Here is a 24,090-nt window from a genome sequence, read left to right as displayed (position 1 = left end):
CCAGGAGTACGCAAAACTTCAAAAAATTCATACAAGAAGCTTAGAGAGCATCAAGGATCCCGTAACAGGTGGTGTCATTGTACAAAATAAATCAATCAAATAATAAAATAAAAATAAGGTTACTATTTATGTGTTTATTTGTACTGCGAGGGAGATGGGTAGTTGCTAAATTTGATTAAATAAATACATTTTAAAGATTCCTGTACTGCATTCCTTCCAAGAGCCACAAAAAAAACACAAAACAGCCACCCATTTTAATCAATGTTTATTTATAAATGTAACATTTACTATAAAAGCAGTTGCATTTTAGACAATTTTCTTACTTCCCAGAGCATTTTTAGAATAAATATCATTAATAGAGATTAGTGTAATAATTGGTATTTGAGACTTTGGTGATCTTGTCTGTAACTGAAGCCCCGATTCTGGCTTACCAGCCATATCAATAATTATACTGGGTACAGAATTAGTTCTAAATAACAAGAATAATGGATCGCTACGAAGTGCTGAGAATGTAGTAGATATAAAAATAATTATGACACGGTTATTATGTCTTGCCATCTAAAGAAATGGAAAGCTACATACAATTTTTGGGAACGCTTAAAAAAAACAAAAACACAACCCCGTTACATTTATAATATTGCCATGTAAATCACCCTTTAAAACATGTGTTTAATATTTCAACTCGCTATATGGTGAATTGGTTTTTTTCTTCTTCTTGACATTGCTCTTAATCTTCCCTCCCCAAAAAATAACTGAAATAACATACGAGTCACATTCATATCAGCGTCAGAATTAGTGGGGCCTCCAGAGCGAGCGATCTTCTTAGAGTAATGAAAAATTTAAAAAGATGAAGGAAAACAAGGGTATTTTAATCTATGCTGGTGATTAATCAGTCGTTATGGAAAAATACAGAGACCTCCGTAGAAAAGAATATGCGTAGCTCAGGGTTGAACAGAGAAGCGTTTGGTGCTCTCCGAGTTGCGTTGGTGGTGAAATGCTCCAAAGTCTGTGCACCAAACACACGCTTTGCACGCAGGCGCACCGCAGGCACTACCGCGCAGCGCTGAAGACGGAGAAGCCTTTTCTAAGGTAAGTAGAACAGCGAAGGGGGGGGGACCAGCTGTGCCGCGGGATTTAGAGTCACTAGAAAGCAGGATTTCCTGCTTTCTAGCAAATATAAATTGCGCGGCACAGCTGATTATTGGAAATACCAGTTTGTCCGAATCGGTAGCAATTTTTTTAACTACCGGTTTTCCCCGAACCGGTAGCTTCAATTACTACCGATTCGGGCGAACCGGTCTGAACCGGTAGCATTTCACCCCTGGTTGGTTTCCTTGTAGATGTTTCATGACCCAACTAGTTCACGTCGTCAGTTCTAGATGCTGCTCTAGATACTTGCACCAAACCCCACTCCCTTCTATCAATAATGGTGTAACCTAGTTGGGTTATGAAACGTCCACAAGAAAAGCTCCCAGCTCAGAAAGCATTAAGGATTCAAAAAAATGGAAGGCTGGATCCATAACCGATTACCGTAACTCAGATTTTGTTACAGGTAAGGCTGGATGGCCCCGTCTTAGGATTTACCTTGAAGAAGGCAATGGACAGCTACATTCATGGTGGCATTTTCACTTCTAGTCTCTTTTGTTAAAAAGGCATGAAAATGTTGATCGATCTGTGAGCCCCGATTCTTACTTTGCTCTCAATGAACGCAGGTAGGACTTCAATGGGTGCCTTCTTTTCTTCGGGAATTTGGAAGAGACCCCAAGGTTATTAATGGACTTACTTCTGAGTAAGCCTCAAAGACAAAAGAACTCCGAAGTTTTTGTAACTTTGGCCAAGTTTTTTTTTAAAAAAAACACACCAAACAGATCATGTTCAAGCCCCCCCAAAGTCACGTTTTTTGCTCTTTCCAGATGTGCTGATCTGTATGTTTTCTAAAGAGCTTAAACGCACCCAATTGTGCAGTGGGTTGTGCCAAGTTGTGTACCTCCCCCAAAAGCCCACGGTGATCAAAGAACCAATCCGCTTTACATTTGTGTCCTGGAAACAAAACCACGGTTGCGCACGCACAAATCCAAAACCTACAACTTCCTTGTTCTTAACGATGAGCCTGTCTCGCTACAAAAGAGGTAGTGAAAACACAGACCAAAACTACAATTTAACCCAGTGGTTCTCAACCTTTATAGTGCTGCGACCCCTTTAATACAATTCCCCACGATGTGGCGACCCCAACCGTAAAATTATTTTCATTTTGAATTGATCGCGCCTGAATCCGTATTGGCTAGCGATCTGAACTGCTTGCGATTGCCTTGAGGACGGGGGCATTAAAGCGGAGACTCCTCCCCTATTAAGTTTATCGCGCCTGAAGCCAGATTAGGCTAGCGATGGGGAGTGATTGCAGCTGGCTTGAGAGGGAGACATCAGAGCAAAGATTTCTCTCTTTTTGAATTCATTGCGCCTGAAGCCGAATTTGGCTAGCGATTTGAAGAGCCTGCAGCTGGCTTGTGGAGTCAACCATTGGAGCGCGATTCTTCGACTCGCAAGTATACTTCCCATATTTCCGATGGTCTTAGGCGACCCCTGGCAAATCGTCATTCGACCTCCAATGGGGTCACGACCCACAGGTTGAGAACCGCTGATTTAACCCAAGGCACACCACTGGGGTGACTAGCGATTCTCTTACTACCAGCCGTACAGATGTCAAAAATACGTATTTATTCCAATTAATCTGTATTCCCCACTTCCAAGTTAAACAACCTCCCAAAAGCAACTCTGGACACTCAACGAACGGTTGTAAGTCGAGAACTACCTATACTGGCCTCTGCTTTGGATTTATCATAATTATAATGCAATTCAGGGTTTCTCTTAAGGTGGATTTAGGATTTGTTACAAGGGGGTCCCATTTTACACTCTCACCACTTCTCTGGAGAGCAGAGGTGGGTTTCATATAATTTTACCACCGGTTCTCCCGAACTGGTCTGAACCAGCTGAATATCACCACTGGCAGAGAAGGATCGGAAATTTTGGAGATCTCTTCAAATTAAACTGGTTACCGCAGTTAAACCCACGTTGAACTGGTTACCGCAGAATTTCCATTTCACAGCTACTGAGATTTTCCACCTCTATAATGACTGCAAAAGGGGCGTGGTAATATTATTTATTTTCCCGGTAAAAATGAAACACACGAGTTTTATCTTAGTTTAAACCCGAAACAGTTAGCAAAAGTCGACTTAAAAAAACAAACAAACCAGAAGCCATCTGTCAGATAGTTGGGGAGAACCGCCGAATGTTTATAGAATTGGTTTTTGTGAAAAAGCCAACATTATATGTAGATGATCTGTTACTATAAGAAGCCCGGTTTTAGGTTTTCAAAGACTGCATGACTGAAGGAGCAATAATTTATGGAGAGAATCCCTACCCTCCATGGAAGGCAATATTTACTAAAAGGTTTCAGAATTACCATGTGTTTTATCAAACTAGTCTGTATAAAAAAAGTTACCTCTTTAGTAATAAACAGAAAAGTTGATCTCTATGATGCTACTCAACCTCCTCCCGAGAACTCCGTTAATGAAAGTAATATATTGGCATATTAGAGAGTATCTACAAAGCTTTGCAGATATCTGCATATCTGCAAAGTTTGCGCTAACTTCGAATTCTCCGCGTCTAGGAAATGAAAACAGCAGGGACATTATTGCCTCTTCGTTCCTTTCAAAATATCGGATTTGAAAAACCAAGCGCGGCCGATATTTTGGAAGGCGCTTTGCTGGGAGGGAAAAGTGCTTAACCGTGCAGCCGCAGACTTCATACATGTAACGTTAAATGAACGCAGGAAATCAAAGGATGTATCGCGTGAAGAAAGAGGCATTCGAGCCTTTCGACCCACGAGCTTAAAGAGGGTGTTCCAAGAGCTACGGAGTCCATGGATTTGAGCTCTTACACGCCATTGTGGCGAACAGCCTCAGGACACAAAGGATGATGGTCCTCCTTGGAGAACATCTTACGCGGAACTGAGATCCGGGTCACAAAGTGGTTGGCTGGCCAGCAGCTACATTTTGGGAGGGGGGGAGAGAGAGAGAGAGAGAGAGAGAGGAAGGAGAGAGGAAGAGAGAAAGAAGGGGCAGAGAAAGAGAGAGAGAAAAGGGAAAGAGAAGGGAGAGAGAAAAGTAAAGGGGAGAGAGAGAAAGAGAGAGAGGTAAGACAGATAGAAAGGAGAGAGAAGGGAGAGAGAGAGAGACAAGAGAGAGAAAGAAGGAAGGGAGAGAAGGAGAGAGAGAAAGGAGAGAGAGAAAGGAGAAAGGGAGAGAAGAGGAGAGGAGAGAGAGAGACACCGACAGCAAGAGGAGAGAGAAAGGAGGAGAGAGAGAGAAGGAGAGAAAGAGTGAAAAGAGACCGAGACAGAAGGAAGAGGAGAGAGAAGGAGAGAGAGAAAAGGGGGGAGAGAGAGGAGAGAGAGAGAGACAGAGAGGTAAAAGAGAGCGGGAGAGAAGGAGGGAGGGAGCGAGAGAAGGAGAGAGAGAAAAGGGGGGAGAGAGAGGAGAGAGAGAGAGAGAAAGGAGAGAGAGAGAGAAAGAAGGGCAGAGAAAGAGAGAGAAAAGGAAAGAGAAGGGAGAGAGAGAAAAGTAAAGGGGAGAGAGAGAGAGAGAGAGGTAAGACAGATAGAAAGGAGAGAGAAGGAGAGAAAGAGAGAGAAGAGAGAAAGAAGGAAGGGAGAGAAGGAGGGAGGAGAGAGAGAGAGAGAGAAAAGGGGAGAGGGAGAGAAGAGGAGAGGGAAAAAGAGAGAGGGGGGGAGGGAGAGGGGAGAGACACCGACAGCAAGAGGAGAGAGAAAGGAGGGAGAGAGAGAAGGGGAGAGAAAGAGAGAAAAAGGGACCGAGACAGAAGAGAGAGAAGGAAGAGGGAGAGAGTAGGAGAGAGAGAAAGGAGATAGGAGAGAGAGAAAGAGAGAGAGATAAAAGAGAGCGGGAGAGAAGGAGGGAGGGAGAGAGAGAAGGAGAGAGAGAAAAGGGGGGAGAGAGAGAAAAGGAGAAAGAGGAGAGAGAGACAGAGAGGTAAAAGAGAGCGGGAGGGAGAGAGAGAAAGAGAGAGAGAAAGGGGAGAGAGAAAGGAGAAAGAGGAGAGAGAGAAGAGAGAGACAAGAGAGAAAGAAGGAAGGGGGAGAGAAGGGGAGTGAGGAAAGGAGAGAGAGAGAAAAGGGGAGAGGGAGAGAAGAGGAGAGGGAAAAAGAGGGAGGGGGGGAGGGAGAGGGGAGAGACACCGACAGCAAGAGGAGAGAAAGGAGGGAGAGAGAGAAGGGGAGAGAAAGAGTGAAAAAGAGACCGAGACAGAAGGAAGAGGAGAGAGAGAGAGAGAAAGGAGATAGGAGAGAGAAAGAGAGAGAGAAAGAGAGAGGAGAGAAGGAGGGAGGAGAGAGAGAAGGAGAGAGAAAGGGGAGAGAGAAAGGAGAAAGAGGAGAGAGAAAGAGAGAGGGAGAGAGAGAAAGAGAGAGAGAAAGGGGGGAGAGAGAAAAGGAGAAAGAGGAGAGAGAGAGAAGAGAGAGACAGACAGAGAGATAAAAGAGAGTGGGAGAGAAGGAGGGAGAGGAAAGCAGGGAGAGAGAGAGAGAGATAATTTATATATATCATAAAACAATAATGCTACAAACTGAAATACACCACAATTAACCTAAAGGTAAGGTGACCTCCCCACCAAAGGAACAACAGGATGAAATAAAAGAGGGCGATTTTGTCGATGCCCGGCTTTCTCCGTTTTTTTTGAGTTGAGAATTTCCAACTCTTACGGAAAGCGACGCGGTGCTTCCCCGTCTCTACACAACTACAGGTATTTGCCACGATTGCAAATAAAGCATTTTACATTGGTGTGGATCCTATCGATAAGGCTCAGTTGGGGCAGACAAGCTAAGAAAATGCCTTTCTGGCTGAAACAATAAAAGAATCAAGATGTTGTGTTTGTTTGTTTTTTGCTTTGGATACTTACTTCTGGATTTGATATAACAATCACTGCAGGTCAGGAGGCCGTTTTTGATCCGGACGTCCGTTCCAGTCGCAGCGTCCCCAAGTTGTCCCTTACAAATTCCACACTATGTACGGACAAAGAAGGATGCATATTTTTATTCAGCTGTCGTGAACGGCAATTCTAATTAGCTTTAGGTCTTGTTGTGGCCTGCCGGCCGCCGGCCCCTCCAATGAAATCAGAGGCGGAGGAGGAGGCAGTATGGGAGTCGGGGCCAGCATCAAGGCATCCTGAGAGCTCCGAGGGGGAAGAAGAAATGGAGCTGACAGAGAAAGAGACCGTTAGCCCTCAGATGGAGAGTCAACGGCCCCCAGGTCGGGAGGTGGCTGATGAGGAAGAGGAGGAACAGCTGGGCCTGATGTGCAGAAGGCAGAGGAGAGGAGAGCAGTGGAAATCTATGGGCCAGTCCTTGGGACGGAAGAGCCACCTCTGCTAGCGAAACCCCACCCTAGCTCTGGGGATCAAAGGCAGGGGGTGGAGATGAATAGATGTGGCAGACAACTCAACAAGAAAAACACAGACTTCAGAGGATAATTAGAACTGCAGAAAAAATAATGGCTACCAACCTGCCTTCCATTGGGGACCTGTATACTGCACGAATCAAGAAGAGGGCCGTGAAAATATTTACAGATCCCTCACATCCAGGACATAAACTGTTTCAACTCCTACCCTCAAAACGACACTATAGAGCACTGCACACCAGAACAACTAGACACAAAAACAGGTTTTTCCCCGAAGGCCATCACTCTGCTAAACAAATAATTCCCTCAACACTGTCAAACTATTTACTAAATCTGCTCTACTATTAATCTTCTCATCGTTCTCATCACCAATCTCTTTCCACTTATGACTGTATGACTGTAACTTTGTTGCTGGCAATCCTTATGATTTATATTGATATATTGACCATCATTTGTGTTGTAAATGTTGTACCTTGATGAACGTATCTTTTCTTTTATGTACACTGAGAGCATCTGCACCAAGACAAATTCCTTGTGTGTCCAATCACACTTGGCCAATAAAAAATTCTATTCTGTTCTATTCTGTTCTATTCTATTCTATTCTATTCTATTCTATTCTATTCTGTTCTGTTCTGTTCTGTTCTGTTCTGTTCTGTTCTGTTCTATTCATTTTCCAGCCGGACTGACTTGTTAGCCTGCATTGAGAGAGAAACTTTTTGCCGGCGCTGTCGGCGCTCCTAATAATGGAATCATTGATTTAAATACAGAGGGTTTGTCGTGTTTGGGGTGCTGGGTCAGAACAGGTCTGCTTAACATAACCAGCTTGCCATAACCCTTCTTAATTTTGACTTTGGACAGGACCAAAGTCTATTGTTTTCTAGATCGGAGATCCCCAATCCCTGGGCCATGACCCGCTACTGGGCGGTGGCTCATTTGGAACAGCGAGTGAGCCACATGAGCAGTGAGCGCCCATGCCTGTCGCTAACACAAATGAAGCCGCGTGCGTGCACACAACTTACCCCTCACACAAAACCATCCCCTCTCCCCCCCGCTCCAGCCGGGCCACCAACCTGAAAGGTTTGGGGAACGCTGTTCTAGATTCCATTATGGGACTGAAATTCCAGAACGGTATAGAGCAGGAGTCGGCAACCCGCGGTTCTGGAGCCGCATGTGGCTCCTTCATCCCTCTGCTGCGGCTCCCTGTCACTTAAAATATGTGTCCCAACTGCCAATGTGCGACACCCGCCGGCATGCAATTTATTGAGCTTTTCAACCCCGACAGGCCAACCATGGATACATAAGTTTTTTTATACATAGCATAAAGGTAAAAATATGTAGTGTTATCTTCATTTTGGATGTCAAAAGGGTTTTGTGGCTCCCGGTGTTTTCTTTTCTGTGGGAAACAGGTCCAAATGGCTCTTTGTGTGTTTAAGGTTGCCGACCCCTAGAGTAAAGAAGTTCTTGATGAAGTTCTCTAAGCTTTCTACTAGGAAATCACTAAATTAATCAGCAAAATGTAATGAAAGTTTTTATTATTAGCTTGTAACAACCTGTCCTTCTTTAAAATGACCTCAAATCTTGTAATAAAAAGGATAAACCTACTTTTTTACAGCTTTTCCACAATCCAGCAGTGAGATATCAGTGCGGAAACTACTGGAATTGGTGACAAGGAAAAGGAGGTACCCAAACTATAATTTATAAATTACGAAGAGCCAACAAAAGCCTTGAAGGAAGTCAGCCTACGGACCAGTGGTGGGATGCTGTATTTTAATATTTTAAAATTGGTAAAATATTACGGACTAGATTTGAAAATAGGAGAATGAATGAGTGTCATTCATTCCCCCCCACAGCAAGGGAAGCCGAGACGGTTAAAAGGTTTCTTTTATCCAAAATAAGAGATTATATTTAATTTTTGTCTCTCGTTCGAAATTGCTTCCGGATTGTGTGTTTGAAAAATGAAAAAAATAAAAATGAAATGTTGATTCTGTTTTTTTTTTTTTTTTTGGTAAATTAGACAGGCTTGCTGTTAAGAGAAATGGCTTGTACACATTGCTGTGTAAAAGCAAAAAAGTCGTAGTTGTAATGTTACCTTTGAGTCGGAAGTGAGTGCCTTTTTCCTTGTTTTTTTACGCCTTCTTTTTCTCTTCCTCTCTCCTTACTTTCCCATGTTTTTTTTCTTTGTATTTTATACTTTGATAAACTAGTAAAAGTTTTAATTGAGAGGTGACTTCTTGGTTGGCGAGGTTTTGGCCAGGAAGAGCAAAGATAGAACAGAACAGAATAACAGAGTTGGAAGGGACCTCGGAGGTCTTCTAGTCCAACCCGCCCCCCTGGTCGAGAGACACCTACCCTGAAGCACTGAATATGGAAATAAAGACCGAGGCTTTCAATAATCATGGCGGCTCCTTTTCCGAGGGGGAGTCCACAGCTGGAGCAGAGTTTCTTCCCACTGATGGACCTGAAACGATAAAACGGGGTTGAAGTCGTTCCGAGGCGACTTACGGACAAACCAGAAACCCTCAACTTAAAAGGACCAGAATCGAGCGCGTCATTTCCGTTACTAAGTGAAACGTCGGTTAGGTGGGGTTCGCCCCCCCCCATTTTACAACTTTCCTCGCCACGGTTGCTATAAACCACGGGTGTCAAAACACAATTTCATTGAGGGCCGCACAAGGGTTGGGTTTGACCTCGGAGAGTGGGGGTGGAGTGGGTGGGATGGGCGTGGCCAATTTGACGTGACTCGTGTCGGGGGCGGCCTATGGCAGCCCGAACGCTCTGCCAGCGAAAACGGGCTCCCGAGCTCCGTTTTCGGCTGCGACTGCCTCCTGCGACCCTCTGCCAGCGAAAACGGAGCTCAGGAGGGCTGCATGCAACCCTCCCGAGCGCCGTTTTTGCTGGCATAGGCGCTGCGGGCCAATCCTTCACTGTTTTGAGGGTGGCCACGCGGGCCAGATCTAAGCACCCCGTGCCCATGGGCCTTAAGTTTGACACCCCTGCTATAAGCGAATCACGGCCGTTGTTAAGTCAGCAGCACGGCTGTTAAGTGAATCCGGCTTCTGTCTTTGCGACAGAAGGTCGCAAAAGGAGATATCACGTGACCCTGGGATACGGTGACCGTCATAAGTAGGAGTCAGTGGCCAAGCGTCCGAATTTGGATCGCATGACCGCGGGGATGTCGCATAGCGGTCGTTAAGTGTGAACAATGGTCATAAGGGTTTTGTGGCTCGGTGTTTTCTTTTCTGTGGGAAACAGGTCCAAATGGCTCTTTGTGTGTTTAAGGTTGCCGACCCCTAGAGTAAAGAAGTTCTTGATGAAGTTCTCTAAGCTTTCTACTAGGAAATCACTAAATTAATCAGCAAAATGTAATGAAAGTCCCCGGGGCTTTTTTTATTATTAGCTTGTAACAACCTGTCCTTCTTTAAAATGACCTCAAATCTCGTAATAAAAAGGATAAACCTACTTTTTTACAGCTTTTCCACAATCCAGCAGTGAGATATCAGTGCGGAAACTACTGGAATTGGTGACAAGGAAAAGGAGTTACCCTAACTATAATTTATAAAGAGCCAGCAAAAGCCTTGAAGAAAGTCAGCCTACGGACCAGTGGTGGGATGCTGTATTTTAATATTTTAAAGTTGGTAAAATATTACGGACTAGATTTGAAAATAGGAGAATGAATGAGTATCATTCATTCCCCCCCACAGCAAGGGAAGCCGAGACGGTTAAAAGGTTTCTTTTATCCAAAATAAGAGATTATATTTAATTTTTGTCTCTCGTTCGAAATTGCTTCCGGATTGTGTGTTTGAAAAATGAAAAAAATAAAAATGAAACGTTGATTCTGTTTTGGTTTTTTTTTTGGTAAATTAGACAGGCTTGCTGTTAAGAGAAATGGCTTGTACACATTGCTGTGTAAAAGCAAAAAAGTCGTAGTTGTAATGTTACCTTTGAGTCGGAAGTGAGTGCCTTTTTCCTTTTTTTTTTAACGCCTTCTTTTTCCCTTCCTCTCTCCTTACTTTCCCATGTTTTTTTTCTTTGTATTTTATACTTTGATAAACTAGTAAAAGTTTTAATTGAGAGGCGACTTCTTGGTTGGCTAGGTTTTGGCCAGGAAGAGCAAAGATAGAACAGAACAGAATAACAGAGTTGGAAGGGACCTTGGAGGTCTTCTAGTCCAACCCGCCCCCTGGTCGAGAGACACCTACCCTGAAGCACTGAATATGGAAATAAAGACCGAGGCTTTCAATAATCATGGCGGCTCCTTTTCCGAGGGGGAGTCCACAGCTGGAGCAGAGTTTCTTCCCACTGATGGACCTGAAACGATAAAACGGGGTTGAAGTCGTTCCGAGGTGACTTACGGACAAACCAGAAACCCTCAACTTAAAAGGACCAGAATCGAGCGCGTCATTTCCGTTACTAAGTGAAACGTCAGTTAGGTGGGGTTCGCCCCCCCCCCATTTTACGACTTTCCTCGCCACGGTTGCTATAAACCACGGGTGTCAAAACACAATTTCATTGAGGGCCGCACAAGGGTTGGGTTTGACCTCGGAGAGTGGGGGTGGAGTGGGTGGGATGGGCGTGGCCAATTTGACGTGACTCGTGTCGGGGGCGGCCTATGGCAGCCCGAGCGCTCTGCCAGCGAAAACGGGCTCCCGAGCTCCGTTTTCGGCTGCGACTGCCTCCTGCGACCCTCTGTCAGCGAAAACGGAGCTCAGGAGGGCTGCATGCAACCCTCCCGAGCGCCGTTTTTGCTGGCATAGGCGCTGCGGGCCAATCCTTCGCTGTTTTGAGGGTGGCCACGCGGGCCAGATCTAAGCACCCCGTGCCCACGGGCCTTAAGTTTGACACCCCTGCTATAAGCGAATCACGGCCGTTGTTAAGTCAGCAGCACGGCTGTTAAGTGAATCCGGCTTCTGTCTTGACAGAAGGTCGCAAAAGGAGATATCACGTGACCCTGGGATACTGTGACCGTCATAAGTAGGAGTCAGTGGCCAAGCGTCCGAATTTGGATCGCATGACCGCGGGGATGCCGCAACGGTCGTTAAGTGTGAACAATGGTCATAAGTCACATTTTTCAGCGCAGCTGGGACTTTGAACGGTTGGTGAATGAATGGTAAGTCAAGGATTGACTGTACTTCTGATCCGTGCCATTTTTAAGATCTCACAATTACGTTAATTAATTCGTCCCCCAGAGATGGGTTTCAGCCGGCTCTGGCCAGTTCTGGAGAACCGGTAGCGGAAATTTTGAGTAGTTCGGAGAACCAGTAGTAAAAATCCTGAGTGGCCCCGCCCCCGTCTACTCTCTGCCTCCCGAGTCCCAGCTGATTGGGAGGAAATGGGGATTTTGCAGTAACCTTCCCCTGGAGTGGGGAGGGAATGGGGATTTTGCAGTATCCTTCCTCTGCCATACCCACCAAGCCACACGCACAGAACCGGTAGTAAATTTTTTTGAAACCTACCGCTGTCGTCCCCATCTTTTCTTCCCCACACACATGTCGCTGCAGAAATGTGCACTAATTTGTAAAAATCTGATCACAAATGTTACATCTGATCTGGTAAATCGTTCTTAGGATTGACTTTTGTATTTTACATGTTAGGATTATACAGTGGCCAAAATTGTGGAAACCTTTTGGGAAAAGTGTATTTTCTAAAACTAGCTAATAACACCCTTTTTTTTTGAAGGAGTACCATAAAATTATATATCCATGGAAAGATAATTGAATCAAGAACGTCACGCAATAACTTTTGTGAAGGATTTGCTATTAGAATAGCAGTTACAGTATAAAGAAGAAAAGTAAAACACGTAGAAAAAACGAGATCTACAAAAACGATCACCATAGAAAAAACGAGATATAAAAAAATGATCATCCTGTCAGCGAATCCTTCGCTGGGTAACCTTTAGCATGAATGATGGCCTTACAACGTCTTCCCAAGTCTTTTAGTTCTGCAGCTGTTCTAATGTGAAACCAAGATTGAATGATGGCTTCTATTAACTGGGTTTTATTGCTGGGTTGCTTCTGACTAACAAATTTCCATAGATTTTCAATTGGTTTAAGGCAGGGGTAAAATCTACTTACCTTCCTTACCTGCTTCGGGGTGCACCTTAAAACCAGGAAATAATGACACCCAGGCAGGTGGGCGGAGCTTTGCTCCGTTATCGCTACCGGATCGCCGAACTACCAACCACAATCGCTACCAGATCGTGCGATCCGGTCCAATCCGGTAGCATTTCACCCCTGGTTTAAGTTCTGGGCTATTCCCAGGCCATTCCAGCAGTGGAATAGGATCATCAACTCAAAAGAAAAGAAAAGAAAAGTGGTGGTTATTAGCCATCAAACCTCAAAAATACACTTTTCCCAAAAGGTTTCCACAATTTTGGCCACTACAGCCGCTCGTTCTCAAGTTGTCGTCATCTTTGAGGAGCAAACATATAAATGAGTATAAAATGTTACCAATAAAATAAATACAGATATATACAGTGTAGGTCCACAACTGCATTAATTAAACTTTGGGCTAACATTTTAGGTGTGTAATTCGCCGGCGGTAAATGTTTTAGCGGGCCTTGATACCTGTTAGACGATTGGCTTTGGACGGTGGGAGAACGTGGTGACGATGGCCCAGTTCCGGAGCTGCCTTGGGAAGCTGCCCTAGAGTATAAAACAAAAATGAATTCTCAGACAGTACCAAAGACTTCACCAAAGCATGGCGGCCGACAAAACAGCATGTGACTTCCACAAACATCACCACCAAAACAGAGTGGCTGAATTTCCAGAGTGTTGTGGTCTGTCAGCAGCCTACGGAGCTGGCAACGGAGTCGGACAGCGATGAGGCTGAGGTGAGGCCTCAGGAAGTGAGGTGCGGACTCCAGAGCTTCCAGAGACTGATAGTAGTGAGGCAGAGGAACAGGAGGAGCCTGTTCCTAATGCACACATGAGAAGAGCTGCCAGAAGGCAAGAGCAGCTCAAGCAGAGAGGACAACTCGGGAGTAGGGCCAAGAGATGATTGGCCCCTCCCATAAGGCTTAAAACAGACCAGCACCGGTGTTTCAGCTTTGCCGGAAAATAATGCTGTAGCTGCGTCTTCTGCTTCATCTACGTCTTTGTTTTTGTGGCTTCTGGACATTTGCCAGAAAGGGCCTTTAGCAGTTTGCCTAATTGCACTAAGGTTTGTGAGATAACTGAGGAATTTGTGTTGGGAGGCATTTGTTTTACTTTGAGTTGGAGGACGCTGGGAATGAAGTAATTCCCAGCTGTTCGAATAAAGTTTGTTTTTCCATGGACTAAGTTTATTACTGCCTACTTGGGCCTGGGTCACAACATAATGGTGTAACTTTCTGCTTTACAAAAAGGGTGAGTGTGGGAACGAGCTGCCCCTCCAACTAACAGAAAAGAAGCAGGTTCCAAATTTTCAGCCCTTGATCAGCAACCTCATCATATCACAGTCAGGCCTGCTCAAATCTCAAGCGCTTCAGAGCTGCATTAGCAGATCTGCAATGATTCACTGACATCTACTGACCAAAATTCAGTACTGTCGAGAACTTTCTCCAGGACAAAGCGAACTCTCTTTGGATGGGAGGAGCCAGAAGATTCCAGAGAGGAGACTGTCTTCAACAGGTTGACCCTGGATTGTTTTGGATTCTGACTTAGTGGGAGGCCCCCACAGCGCTTAGTAACTGGTATGACCGAGCTCCTGAAAAGGATGGGCGTTCAGATAGATGGCTTTGAGTATTTTGGAAGCCCATCAGAGCAATCTGGAAGAAAAACAAAATGCACAGGTACCGTAGATGTGGTACCTTGCTCAATAGTAGTAACTATGAGAGGGATCTTGAAGTCCTAGTGGACAACCATTTAGATATGAGCCAGCAGTGTGCAGCAGCTGCCAAAAAAGCCAACACAGTTCTGGGCTGCATAAACAGAGGGATAGAATCAAGATCACGTGAACGGTTAATACCACTTTATAAGGCCTTGGTAAGGTCACCCTTGGACTATTGCATTCAGTTTTGGTCACCACGATGTAAAAAAGATGTGGAGACTCTAGAAAGAGTGCAGAGAAGAGCAACAAAGATGATGAGGGGACGGGAGGCTAAAACATATGAAGAACGGTTGCAGGAACTCGGTATGTCTAGTTTAATAAAAAGAAGAACTAGGGGAGACATGATAGCAGTGTTCCAATATCTCGGGGGCTGCCACAAAGAAGAGGGAGTCGGGCTGTTCTCCAAAGCATCTGAGGGTAGAACAAGAAGCAATGGGTGGAAACTAATCAAAGAGAGAAGCAACTTAGAACTAAGGAGGAATTTCCTGACAGCTAGAAAAATTAATCAGTGGAACAACTTGCCTCCAGAAGTTGTGAATGCTCCAACCCTGGAAGTTTTAAAGAAGAGATTTATCAGAAGTGGCGTAGGGTTTTCTGCCTAAGCAGGGAGTTAGACTAGAAGACCTCCAAGATCCCTTCCAACTCTTTTATTCTATTCTAGTCAATCAAAGCCACAGCTAGTAGATCCCTGAGGGTTCTGAGGAGTGAGTTTTTGCAAAAAACTAGGTTCAAGAAGAGGAATAAACGTAGTTTCTTACGTTTGGTTTATCTCCCCTCCAGTTTTCCGGTAGCATCGCAACTCAAGAATGTGAAGGGTTGTGGAGTTTGTAATCTCTATTGTCTGGATTGAACCTCAGGTGATTGGCTCTCATCCAGTCCAGCACCCTGCCCAAGCACTGATTCAGATCACAAACTAACCAGTTTTGGACGGGGAAAAGAAGAGGTGGAGTTGGGTATGACCTGGATATTGATGATACCTAAGCCCACATCGCCTGATGACGTCTCCCAGCAGTTACATGTAGACGTCTGAGGGGATCAAATTCACAATTCAACCACCGTTAGGTAGAAGATTAATACCCCAGCACTTCCAACCGTCTGTGCTACCACATCTCAACCCGGACAGACCGTCCAGAAAGGTACACCATGGTTGTTGGTATCAAAAGGTCTAGAGAAAGGTCCAGAAGCACTGACCATCAGAACTGTCTTTTTCCAATGCACCGGTGACCCAAGTCAGATGCTATTCTATAGGTAAAGATAAAGGGCCCCTTCGCACATAGATGCTAGTCCAGTGATGGCTAACTGTTCTGTTCCCCCCTCGCCTCCGTCTGAGCGATGGCTTAATTAGCCGGCACTATCAGCTCTGGCAGCAAAGTAGCGAGCGTCTGCCAAGTGAACTATTATCTCCCTTGATGCCGATGAGTCAACAAACAGTACTTCAGCTCTTAGTTAAGCAGTTGATTTGCCTGCTACGAAGAGGCACAGCAGCTCTCGCTGCTTTTATATCCTGTGGGGTGTGGCTCCATGACTCAGCACTTCCTAGGCCTGCCACACCCCTGCTTCTGTTGTTCCCGCCTCTCCTGCCTACGAAACCTAGGGTCCAGCCAGGCCTGATTGCCATCAGCTGGGTCTGGAGGCCTCGTTATCTCCTCCACCTGGCCTGCCTCTGGCTCCTGGAGCTGAGCCAGGGAAGCCGGTGCTCCCGAGGTAAGTCCTGATGGCCCTTCCCCCTCACTTTCCAAGTCACTTTCTGGCAGGGGGCCCGGCTCGGGGGGCGCAGACACAACAGCTAACCTTTTTGCCATCGTGTGCCGAAAGTGGGGGGACCATGGGAGGGGCACACCCATAATTCAATGCGACCCACCCCCTGCGCAAGCGTGCGTGACCCCCCCCCACGCTCCCCCCACTTTTGGCATGCAATGGCCCGGTGGGCCTGGTAGGCCGGTTTTTCACCCTCCCCAGGCTCCCGAGCCTTTCTAGGAACCTGGGGAGGGTGAAAGTGGCCCCTCCCTGAGGCCGGAAACGACCCGTTTGCCAACTTCCAGTGGGGCCAGAAGGCCTATTTTCGCTCTCCCAGGCTCCGGAGTCTCACTGGAAGTTGGCAAGCGGGCGTTTCCGGCCTCAGGAGGCCATTTCACCCTCCCAGGCTCCCGAGCCTTTCTAGGAACCTGGGAGGGTGAAATGGCCCTCCTGAGGCCGGAAGCGACCCGTTTGCCAACTTCCAGTGGGGCCAGAAGGCCTATTTTCGCTCTCCCCAGGCTCCGGAGTCTCACTGGAAGTTGGCAAACGGGCCGTTTCCGGCCTCAGGGAGGGGCCATTTTCACCCTCCCCAGGTTCCTAGAAAGCCTCTGGAGCCTGCGGAGAGTGAAAAAATGGGCCTTCCCCACTCCCCCAGAGGCCTCCAGAGGCTGGAAACAGCCTGTTTCCCAACTTCCAGTGAGCCCAGAAGGCCCAAAAATCAGTTGGCCGGCATGCGCATGCTCAGCTGAGCTGAGCTAGGGCAACGCTCGCGTGCCCATTGATATGGCTTCACGTGCCATAGGTGCCATAGGTTCACCATCATGGTGCTAGTCGTTCCCGACTCTACGGGGCGGTGCTCATCTCCGTTTCCAAGCCGAAGAGCCAGTGCTGTCCAAAGACGTCTCCGTGGTAATGTGGCCGGCAGGACTCAACCCTAAAGGCGCACGGAACGCTGTTACTTTCCCACCAAAGGTGGTCCCTATTTTTTCTACTTGCATTTTTTTTTACGTGCTTTCAAACTGTTAGGTTGGCAGAAACTGGGACAAGTCACGGGAGTTCACCCCGTTATGTGGTGCTAGGGATTCGAACCGCTGAACTGCCGACCTTTCGATTGACAAGCTCAGTGTCTTAGCCTTTCTGTTCTATAATCTGGCCTTAAATCAGATGGAAACGGAATTAGAAAATCAGTTTCATCTAAGCAATGTCGGCTAAATTTAGGATTAACTTTTACCAGACCCTCTTCGCTGATGTTTAATCTATCTACCAGAATTCTTTGAAAAATAAATTAGTAAGGAGACAAAACGAGTTGGCGGCATTCAATTCTGCAATTTCTCATCCGGTTTCAGACGGGTTAACATCCGGGAACTTCAATCCAAGACGTGCCATTTCTACTGACTACTCTCGCGATGTCAGTTCTGCTATAAATTAAATGTTTATAAGCTGCCCAGCGTGGAACCGAAATGTTCAAAATGCACTTACCTCTTAACTTCTTTTGGGGAACTGGCCGGCTGGCCTAAATTATATCCCACGGGTGAATCTTTCTGTCTGATGTCTGAAATGCCAGGGCTCCGGTCTGCTGGTAGTGGCTGGTTCCACAGGACTTCTGAAAGGGAGGGTTTTAAGTTATGGACTGAGATGCACAGAGCAGTTCATAAGGAAAGCCAGTCTGAACTCTATATAGTTATGCAGGAGGAGGACGGGGAGAGAAAGAAAAAGGAAGAAAAGGGAGAAGGATGAAAGGGAAAGAAAGAGGAAGAGGAGCAGGAGGATTGGAAGGAAAGAAGGAGAAGGATGGGAGAGACAGAGAGAGGGAAGGAGGAAGGAAAGAACACAGAAAGAAAGAAAAGAGGAGGAGGAGGAGAAACAAAAGGGTGGGAGGGAAAGAAGGATGGGAAAAAAAGAAAGAAAGGAAGAAAGGAAGGAAGAAGGAAGGAAGGAAGGAGGGAGGGAAGGATGGATGGATGTGAGGGAAAGAAGGATGAAAGAGACAGAGACAGAAAGAAACAAAGAGAGGGAAAGAGAGAATGGAAGAGAAAGTAAGTAAGAAAGAAAGGAAGGAAGGAAGGAAGGAAGGAAGGAAGGAAGGAAGGAAGGAAAGAAAGAAAGAAAGAAAGAAAGAAAGAAAGAAAGAAAGAAAGAGGGAGGGAGGGAGGGAGGGAGGAAGGAAGAACAAAATGATGTGAGGGGAAAAAGGATGGAAGAGACAGAGACAGAAAGAAAGAAAGAGAGGGAAACAGAGAATGGAAGAGAAAGTAAATAAGAAAGGAAGGAAGGAAGGAAGGAAGGAAGGAAGGAAGGAAGGAAGGAAGGAAGGAAGGAAGGAAGAAGGAAGAAGAAGGAAGAAGAAGGAAGGAAGAAGAAGGAAGGAAGGAAGAAAGAGAGAATGGAAGAGAAAGGAAGGAAGAAGGAAGAAAGAAAGAAAGAGAAAGAAAGGAAGGAAGGAAGAAAGGAAGGAAGAAAGGAAGAGGAACAAAAGGATAGAAGGGAAAGAAGGATGGAAGAGACAGAGACAGAAATAGAGGGAAAAAGAACGGAAGAGAAAGGAAGGAAGGCAGGAAGAATAAGAGGATGGGAGGGAAAGAACAAGAAGGATGGGAGAGACAGAAAGAAAGAGAGGGAGAGAGAAGAAGAGAGAGAGAAAGAGAAAGAAAGTAAAGAAGAGGAGGAGGAGGAAGAAAGAAAGAGAAGGTAAAGGACAAGGGAAAAGGAAAGGAGGAAGAGGAAGAAGAAGAAGAAGGAAGAGGAGAAGGCCTTTTCAAAATTGTACAGAACTGAACTATTTTCTCTTTTAAGGGTGGAAGTAGACTTATAGCTAAGACCTCGAGCCGAGAAATTTTGGGGAAGCACTGGGGGGGATCAGGACAAAAGGCAGAACCCAAAAGAGGAAAGGAATTCAAAACGCACACTAGCCCATTTCACATACTGTACTTAATTTACCGCTGACATTTCCATGTTAAGTCTGCATTTCACAGCTTCAACTTGGTAGCAAGAATTCATGCCTTTCTTCCCACCAGGTAGATACGATACCGGTGAGAAGAAAACAAGGTAAGTATAATTAAAAAACCAAAACTTTTGATATATTCAAGTTTTTTAAAAGCATAAAGCCACCACCCACCTGGACGTAACGGCAAAGCCATGTCCTTGGGTGATTTGTCTCCTGGGGTGGGAACTTGCTCTTTCTGTCTCCAATTCAGGCCTTCAGGATATTCTTCCTTATTCACGGTGCTGAGGAGAAGAAAATATATTGTAGAAAGGTGGAAAACAAGGCGGCTAATCCTCGACTTAAGTAACTTAGAACCAGGTTCTTACACTTACGACCTCGTGGTCACGTGATCAAAATTCAGGCGCTTGGACATTGACTCACATTTATGACGGGTGCAGTGTCCCCGGGGGTGTGTGTGTGTGTGTCACGTGATCCCCTTTTGCGACCGTCTGAGAAGCAAAGTCCACGGGGAAGCCCGATTCACTTAACAACCGTTAAGTGACTAACTTAACAACTGCAGTGACTCACTCAACAGCTGCGGCAGAAAAGGTCATAAAATGGGGCCAAACTCACTTAACAACTGCCTTGGTTCAGCAATGGAAATGTTGGGCTAAGTTACGGCCGTATGTCAAGGACTAGCTGGGTCGTGATATTTTATCTGTATTTTGCCATGAAGCAGTTTCAGGGCTACCTAATGTCTCCACATCTGAGTAAGATTAGTGATTATGTTTTCCCAAAAATAAGACCGGGTCTTATATTAATTATTGCTCCAAAAGACGCATTATGGCTTATTTTCCGGTTAGGTTTTGGGCCTAGGAGGCCTCCCTGCATTTACCTGGCAGCCGAAATGGGGCGTGTGGAGACTCCTGGAAGGGGCGGGGAGGGGCGGGGCCAGCCAGCAATTTAACTACAGGGTTCGTTCGAACCGGTTGAATCCCACCACTGGCTATGTTTCTATGAAATTTCTTTTGTTCTTACGCACCTCGTGTTTTCCTCTCGTGGTTGGCATTCCTTATAATTTGCGCCATCTTGTTCATAGAATAACGACTTCAGTTTGGCCTCTTCGTTTGGTTTCTTATCGTCTTCCGAGTAACTTAGATCAATCAAATTCTACCGAAACAAATAGATGTTATCTCAGCGGGCCGACATCTTCCCCTTTAAAGCCACAATTTGGTATCCTATCTGTCTAAGAATTCGATCTCATTTACCATCTTATTAACCAACCAATTGTTAAAACTATGCGAAGTCTAAAATCAGCCCGTATCAGATTTCTTTAATGCGAAGCAAGTGATTGGATCTAGAGCTCAAACCATGGGTTTCACATATTCTTACCACTGGTTCACCATGTGTTCGCACTCTTGCTTTGCATGCATGCCTTCCAAGTTTGCGCCTGGCATTCCGTGCATGTGTTTTGCTAGTGCGTGCACGCAAACATGGCTAAATAAAACGGCGTTACACCTGGGCGGGTGGTGGGCGGGCGGCTACCAGTTCACCCGAACTGGACTGAACCGGCTGAATATCCCCTCCTGCATTTCCCAACAACTAATGCCAATAATTAGAGAAGATTTGCAATACTTATATAGATGGTTGAAGAATTGGGGTGGGTGGGAAATCATTTAAAAATCAGTCTCCCTGCTAGATAGATTCCATCAGAAAACAATGTTTGGAAACAACCAGGTAGTATTTTAATTCTTTATTTATTTGGAGGATTGATGTAGCCGCCCACTCCCATTCAGTGACTCTAGGCTGCCTACAAAAAAATAAATAAATTAAAATTCTATTTTTGACAAATATCAGAATATCAACAGAATAACAGAGTTGGAAGGGACTTTGGCGGTCTTCTAGTCTAATTCTCTGCTCAGATAGGAGATCCTACACCATTCCAGACAAATGGATGTCCAGTTTCTTCTTGAAAACCTCCTGTGATGGAACACCCACAATTTCTGGAAGCAAGTTGTTGTTCCACTGATTAATTTCTCACTGTCAGAAAATTTCTCCTTATTTCTAGATTGTTCTCTCCTTGATAAGCTTCTATCTGTTGCTTCTTGTCCTGCCTTCTTGTGCTTTGGAGAATACGTTGACAGCCCCTCAAATATTGGAAGACTGCTATCATGTCACCCCTAGTCCTTCACTTTGTTAGACTAGACATTCCGAGTTCTTCAGCCGTTCTTCACATACATTTTTCTTATAGGCTAGGTTAAAATAATAACTTTATAGCAATAGCAATAGCACTTGGACTTATATACCGCTTCACGGTGTTTTTACAGCCGTCTCTAAGCGGTTTACAGAATCAGCCTCTTTCCCCGAACAATCTGGGTCCTCATTTTACCGACCTCGGAAGGATGGAAGGCTGAGTCAACCTTGAGCTGGTCAGGATCTAACTGATGGCAGCCAACAGAGTTAGCCTGCAATACTGCATTCTAACCACTGGGAAAGAAGGAAGGAAGGAAGGAAGGAAGGAAGGAAGGAAGGAAGGAAGGAAGGAAGGAAGGAAGGAAGGATAGACTACAATAGCACTTAGACTTATATACCGCTTCGCAGTGCTTTTACAGCCCTCCCTAAGCAGTTTACAGAGTCAGTCTATGGCCCCCCAACAATCTGGCTCCCCATTAGACCGACCTCAGAAGGACGGAAGGCTGAGTCAACCTTGAGCCGGTCAGGATCGAATTCCTGGCAGCCGGCAGAGTTAGCCTGCAATACTGCATTCTAACCACTGCGCCACCATATACTATAAGGTATCGTCTTATAAAATCTTATATTTTTGGGGGCATCACCCGTTTTAGCCTTAAATTCCACTTGTGGACGCACCATAGTCCTGTTGCCATCGGTCAGAGAAGACGACGTAGACAAGGGTTCTGTAGAGCCTGAAGCCAACATGAATGGAACCACAGTATCTTCAAGGATCTTGCGTTCCTAAAGAAGAGGAGACGATCAAAGTTCATGAAATTTCTCAGTCATCCAGTAGAGTTGTCTGGAAGTTGAGTCATGGCAACTGGGACGTCTTTTCTTTTTTCATTGGATACGTTTCACTGCTTATCCAAGTAACTTCTTCAATCACTTTCTTTGCTATTTGGATAAGCAGAGAAAGGACTCCATTTCCAGACACGGTTGAAGTTCTGCATTATCTTGAAAGAAAAAGCTAGCCTTGCAAATGAAGTCAAGCATACAGGTATATATATCTATATCTATGGAGATTCTCAATCATCCAGGTCATGGATGTCCCAAAGGTGCTGTTCTGTTTCCCTCCCCCCAATACTCCCAGCAAAGAGTCAGTCAGAGGCCTCCTTTTCTAATTTATTTACATAGATAAATGTCCTGGCCACGTCTACCCACGGGCCTGCCAAGTTTCTGGAGATAACGAGGAAATTACAGATAAGGCCAGAATTACTCACGAATATATTCTTCCCTCCATTGATACAGTTTGCCCGCGCAAATTCATTGCTTTGTCCAAGACAAAAAACCAGGAAGTCCCGCCTCCTATTTATAGTCTCTGCAGATGTCACTGCATGACAATCATTACTTGGCTTTATCCCAACGCTGCTTCTGCTGCGCGTGCCGGTCACGTCTGCGCAGTCTTGCATCACTCCAAAACTGTTCTTGGGGCGTTGCCAAATCAGAAGAAGGCTCCAGAGAATCAGGCCTTGCCGGCCCCTCCTCCTCCCTTTGAGTGGGTGCCAGGGAGGGAGAGGGCTCAAGAGAAGCAGGGCTTGCCAGGTCTTCTCCCTCACTTTCTGAATCATCCGAGTCCAGGAGTCCGGGTCCAGGAACCTGGGTCACAACAGGTGCTTTTTCAAGAGGCAACTGGACTTTCTGGTTTTTTTTTCCTTTGAAGACGTTTCGTTTCCCATCCGAGAAGCTTCTTCAGCCCCGACTGAATGGTGGAGAATGGAAGGATTGATACTCCTTGCAGACGGTTGGTCATTTGCATCGTTGTTAGAGAGCCGTTGAGGCCACTTGGAGGTTTATCTGTATCCTCAGGGTCACCTGAGCAGTGCAAATGGGTGTGGAGCCTTCTTGGAAGTGCCGAAAGGATCTGTTTTGTAGACTCCACGCCCATTTGCACTACTCAAGTGACCCTGAGGACACAGATAAACCTCCAAGTGGCCTCAATGACTCTCTAAAACAGGGGTCTCCAACCTTGGCTACTTTAAGACTTGTGGACTTCAACTCCTAGAATTCCTAAGCTGGCTGAGGAATTCTAGGAGTTGAAGTCCACAAGTCTTAAAGTAGCCAAGGTTGGAGACCCCTGCTCTAGGCTGCCAAGGTTGGAGACCCCTGCTCTAAAAGGATGCAAATGACCAGCTGTCTGCAAGGATATCAATCCTTCCATTCCCCACCATCCAAGTCAGAGCTGAAGAAGCTTCTCGGATGAGAAGCGAAACGTCTTCCAAGAAAAACTGGAACGTTCAGTTGCCTCTTCAAAAAGCACCTTTGGGACAATGCAGGTAGTCCTCGACTTACGACCGCAGTTGAGCCCAAAGTTTCTGTTGTTAAGTGAGACATTTGTTCGGTAAGTTTTGCCCTCTTTCACGACTTTCCTGGCCGCAGTTGCAAAGGGAATCACTGCGGTTGATAAGTTGGCAACCCGGCTGTTAAGTGAATCTTGGCTTCCCCCTTGACTTTGCTTGTCGGAAGGTCGCAAAAGGGATCATTTGGGACACAGCAACGGTCGTAAGTACGAACCGGTTGCCAAGCATCTGAATTTTAATGGCCAACTTTTTTTTTTTTTTTTTACTTTTAAAAGCATTTTTTCTTCAACCTCTTCAGCCGAAGAACTTGTAAAAAAATGCTTTTTAAAAAGCCTCTGATGATCAGGCAACTCAGCTGGGATCGCCAGAGGAGCCTTTTAAAAGCCTTTTTTCTACAAACCTCTTCGGCCAAATAGGTTGTAGGAAAAAAATGCTTTTAAAGGGCTTCTGACGATCCCAGCTGAGTTGCCTGATCGCCAGAACCTTTTAAAAGCATTTTTTTACAACCTCTTCGGCCGAAGAGCTTGTAAAAAAAATGCTTTTAAAAGGCTTTGATGATCCCAGCTGATCCGAGCGATCATCAGAGGCTTTTTTTTTTAATTTTTAAAAGCATTTTTTCAGGGGA

The 24,090-nt window shown here is 45.6% G+C and overlaps 1 protein-coding gene and 1 long non-coding RNA gene across 20 annotated transcripts in view; both read right to left on the bottom strand.

Annotated features, from left to right (window-relative positions):
- Positions 1–248: 248 nt before the first annotated feature.
- Positions 249–8,966, bottom strand: LOC131202875 (uncharacterized). Its single transcript, XR_009156242.1, has 3 exons — positions 8,820–8,966; positions 5,974–6,076; positions 249–4,045 (listed from the first exon to the last, which is right to left on the bottom strand). It is a non-coding gene; the product is annotated as an uncharacterized LOC131202875 (long non-coding RNA).
- Positions 8,967–10,165: 1,199 nt separating this feature from the next.
- LIMCH1 (LIM and calponin homology domains 1) overlaps positions 10,166–24,090 on the bottom strand; it is a 220,134-nt gene continuing 206,209 nt past the window's right edge. For 4 of the 19 annotated variants that reach the window (XM_058192397.1, XM_058192396.1, XM_058192408.1 and 1 more), the window contains 6 exons: positions 21,805–21,909; positions 19,979–20,106; positions 19,129–19,238; positions 17,493–17,616; positions 13,034–13,111; positions 10,170–10,778 (listed from right to left, as the gene is read on the bottom strand). In XM_058192397.1, coding sequence (XP_058048380.1) covers positions 10,634–10,778; positions 13,034–13,111; positions 17,493–17,616; positions 19,129–19,238; positions 19,979–20,106; positions 21,805–21,909 — 690 coding nt within the window. In that variant the 3' untranslated portion in view covers positions 10,170–10,633. Of the gene's footprint in view, positions 10,779–13,033; positions 13,112–17,492; positions 17,617–19,128; positions 19,239–19,978; positions 20,107–21,804; positions 21,910–24,090 lie in introns of all 19 variants that reach the window. The other 15 variants (XM_058192401.1, XM_058192404.1, XM_058192405.1 and 12 more) reach the window with 13 other exon arrangements.

The sequence above is a fragment of the Ahaetulla prasina genome, chromosome 8 (genome assembly GCF_028640845.1).
Source record: "Ahaetulla prasina isolate Xishuangbanna chromosome 8, ASM2864084v1, whole genome shotgun sequence".
NCBI lineage: Eukaryota > Metazoa > Chordata > Lepidosauria > Squamata > Colubridae > Ahaetulla > Ahaetulla prasina.
Note: the sequence above shows the minus strand (reverse complement) of the source record. Positions and strands in the feature narration are given on the sequence as shown.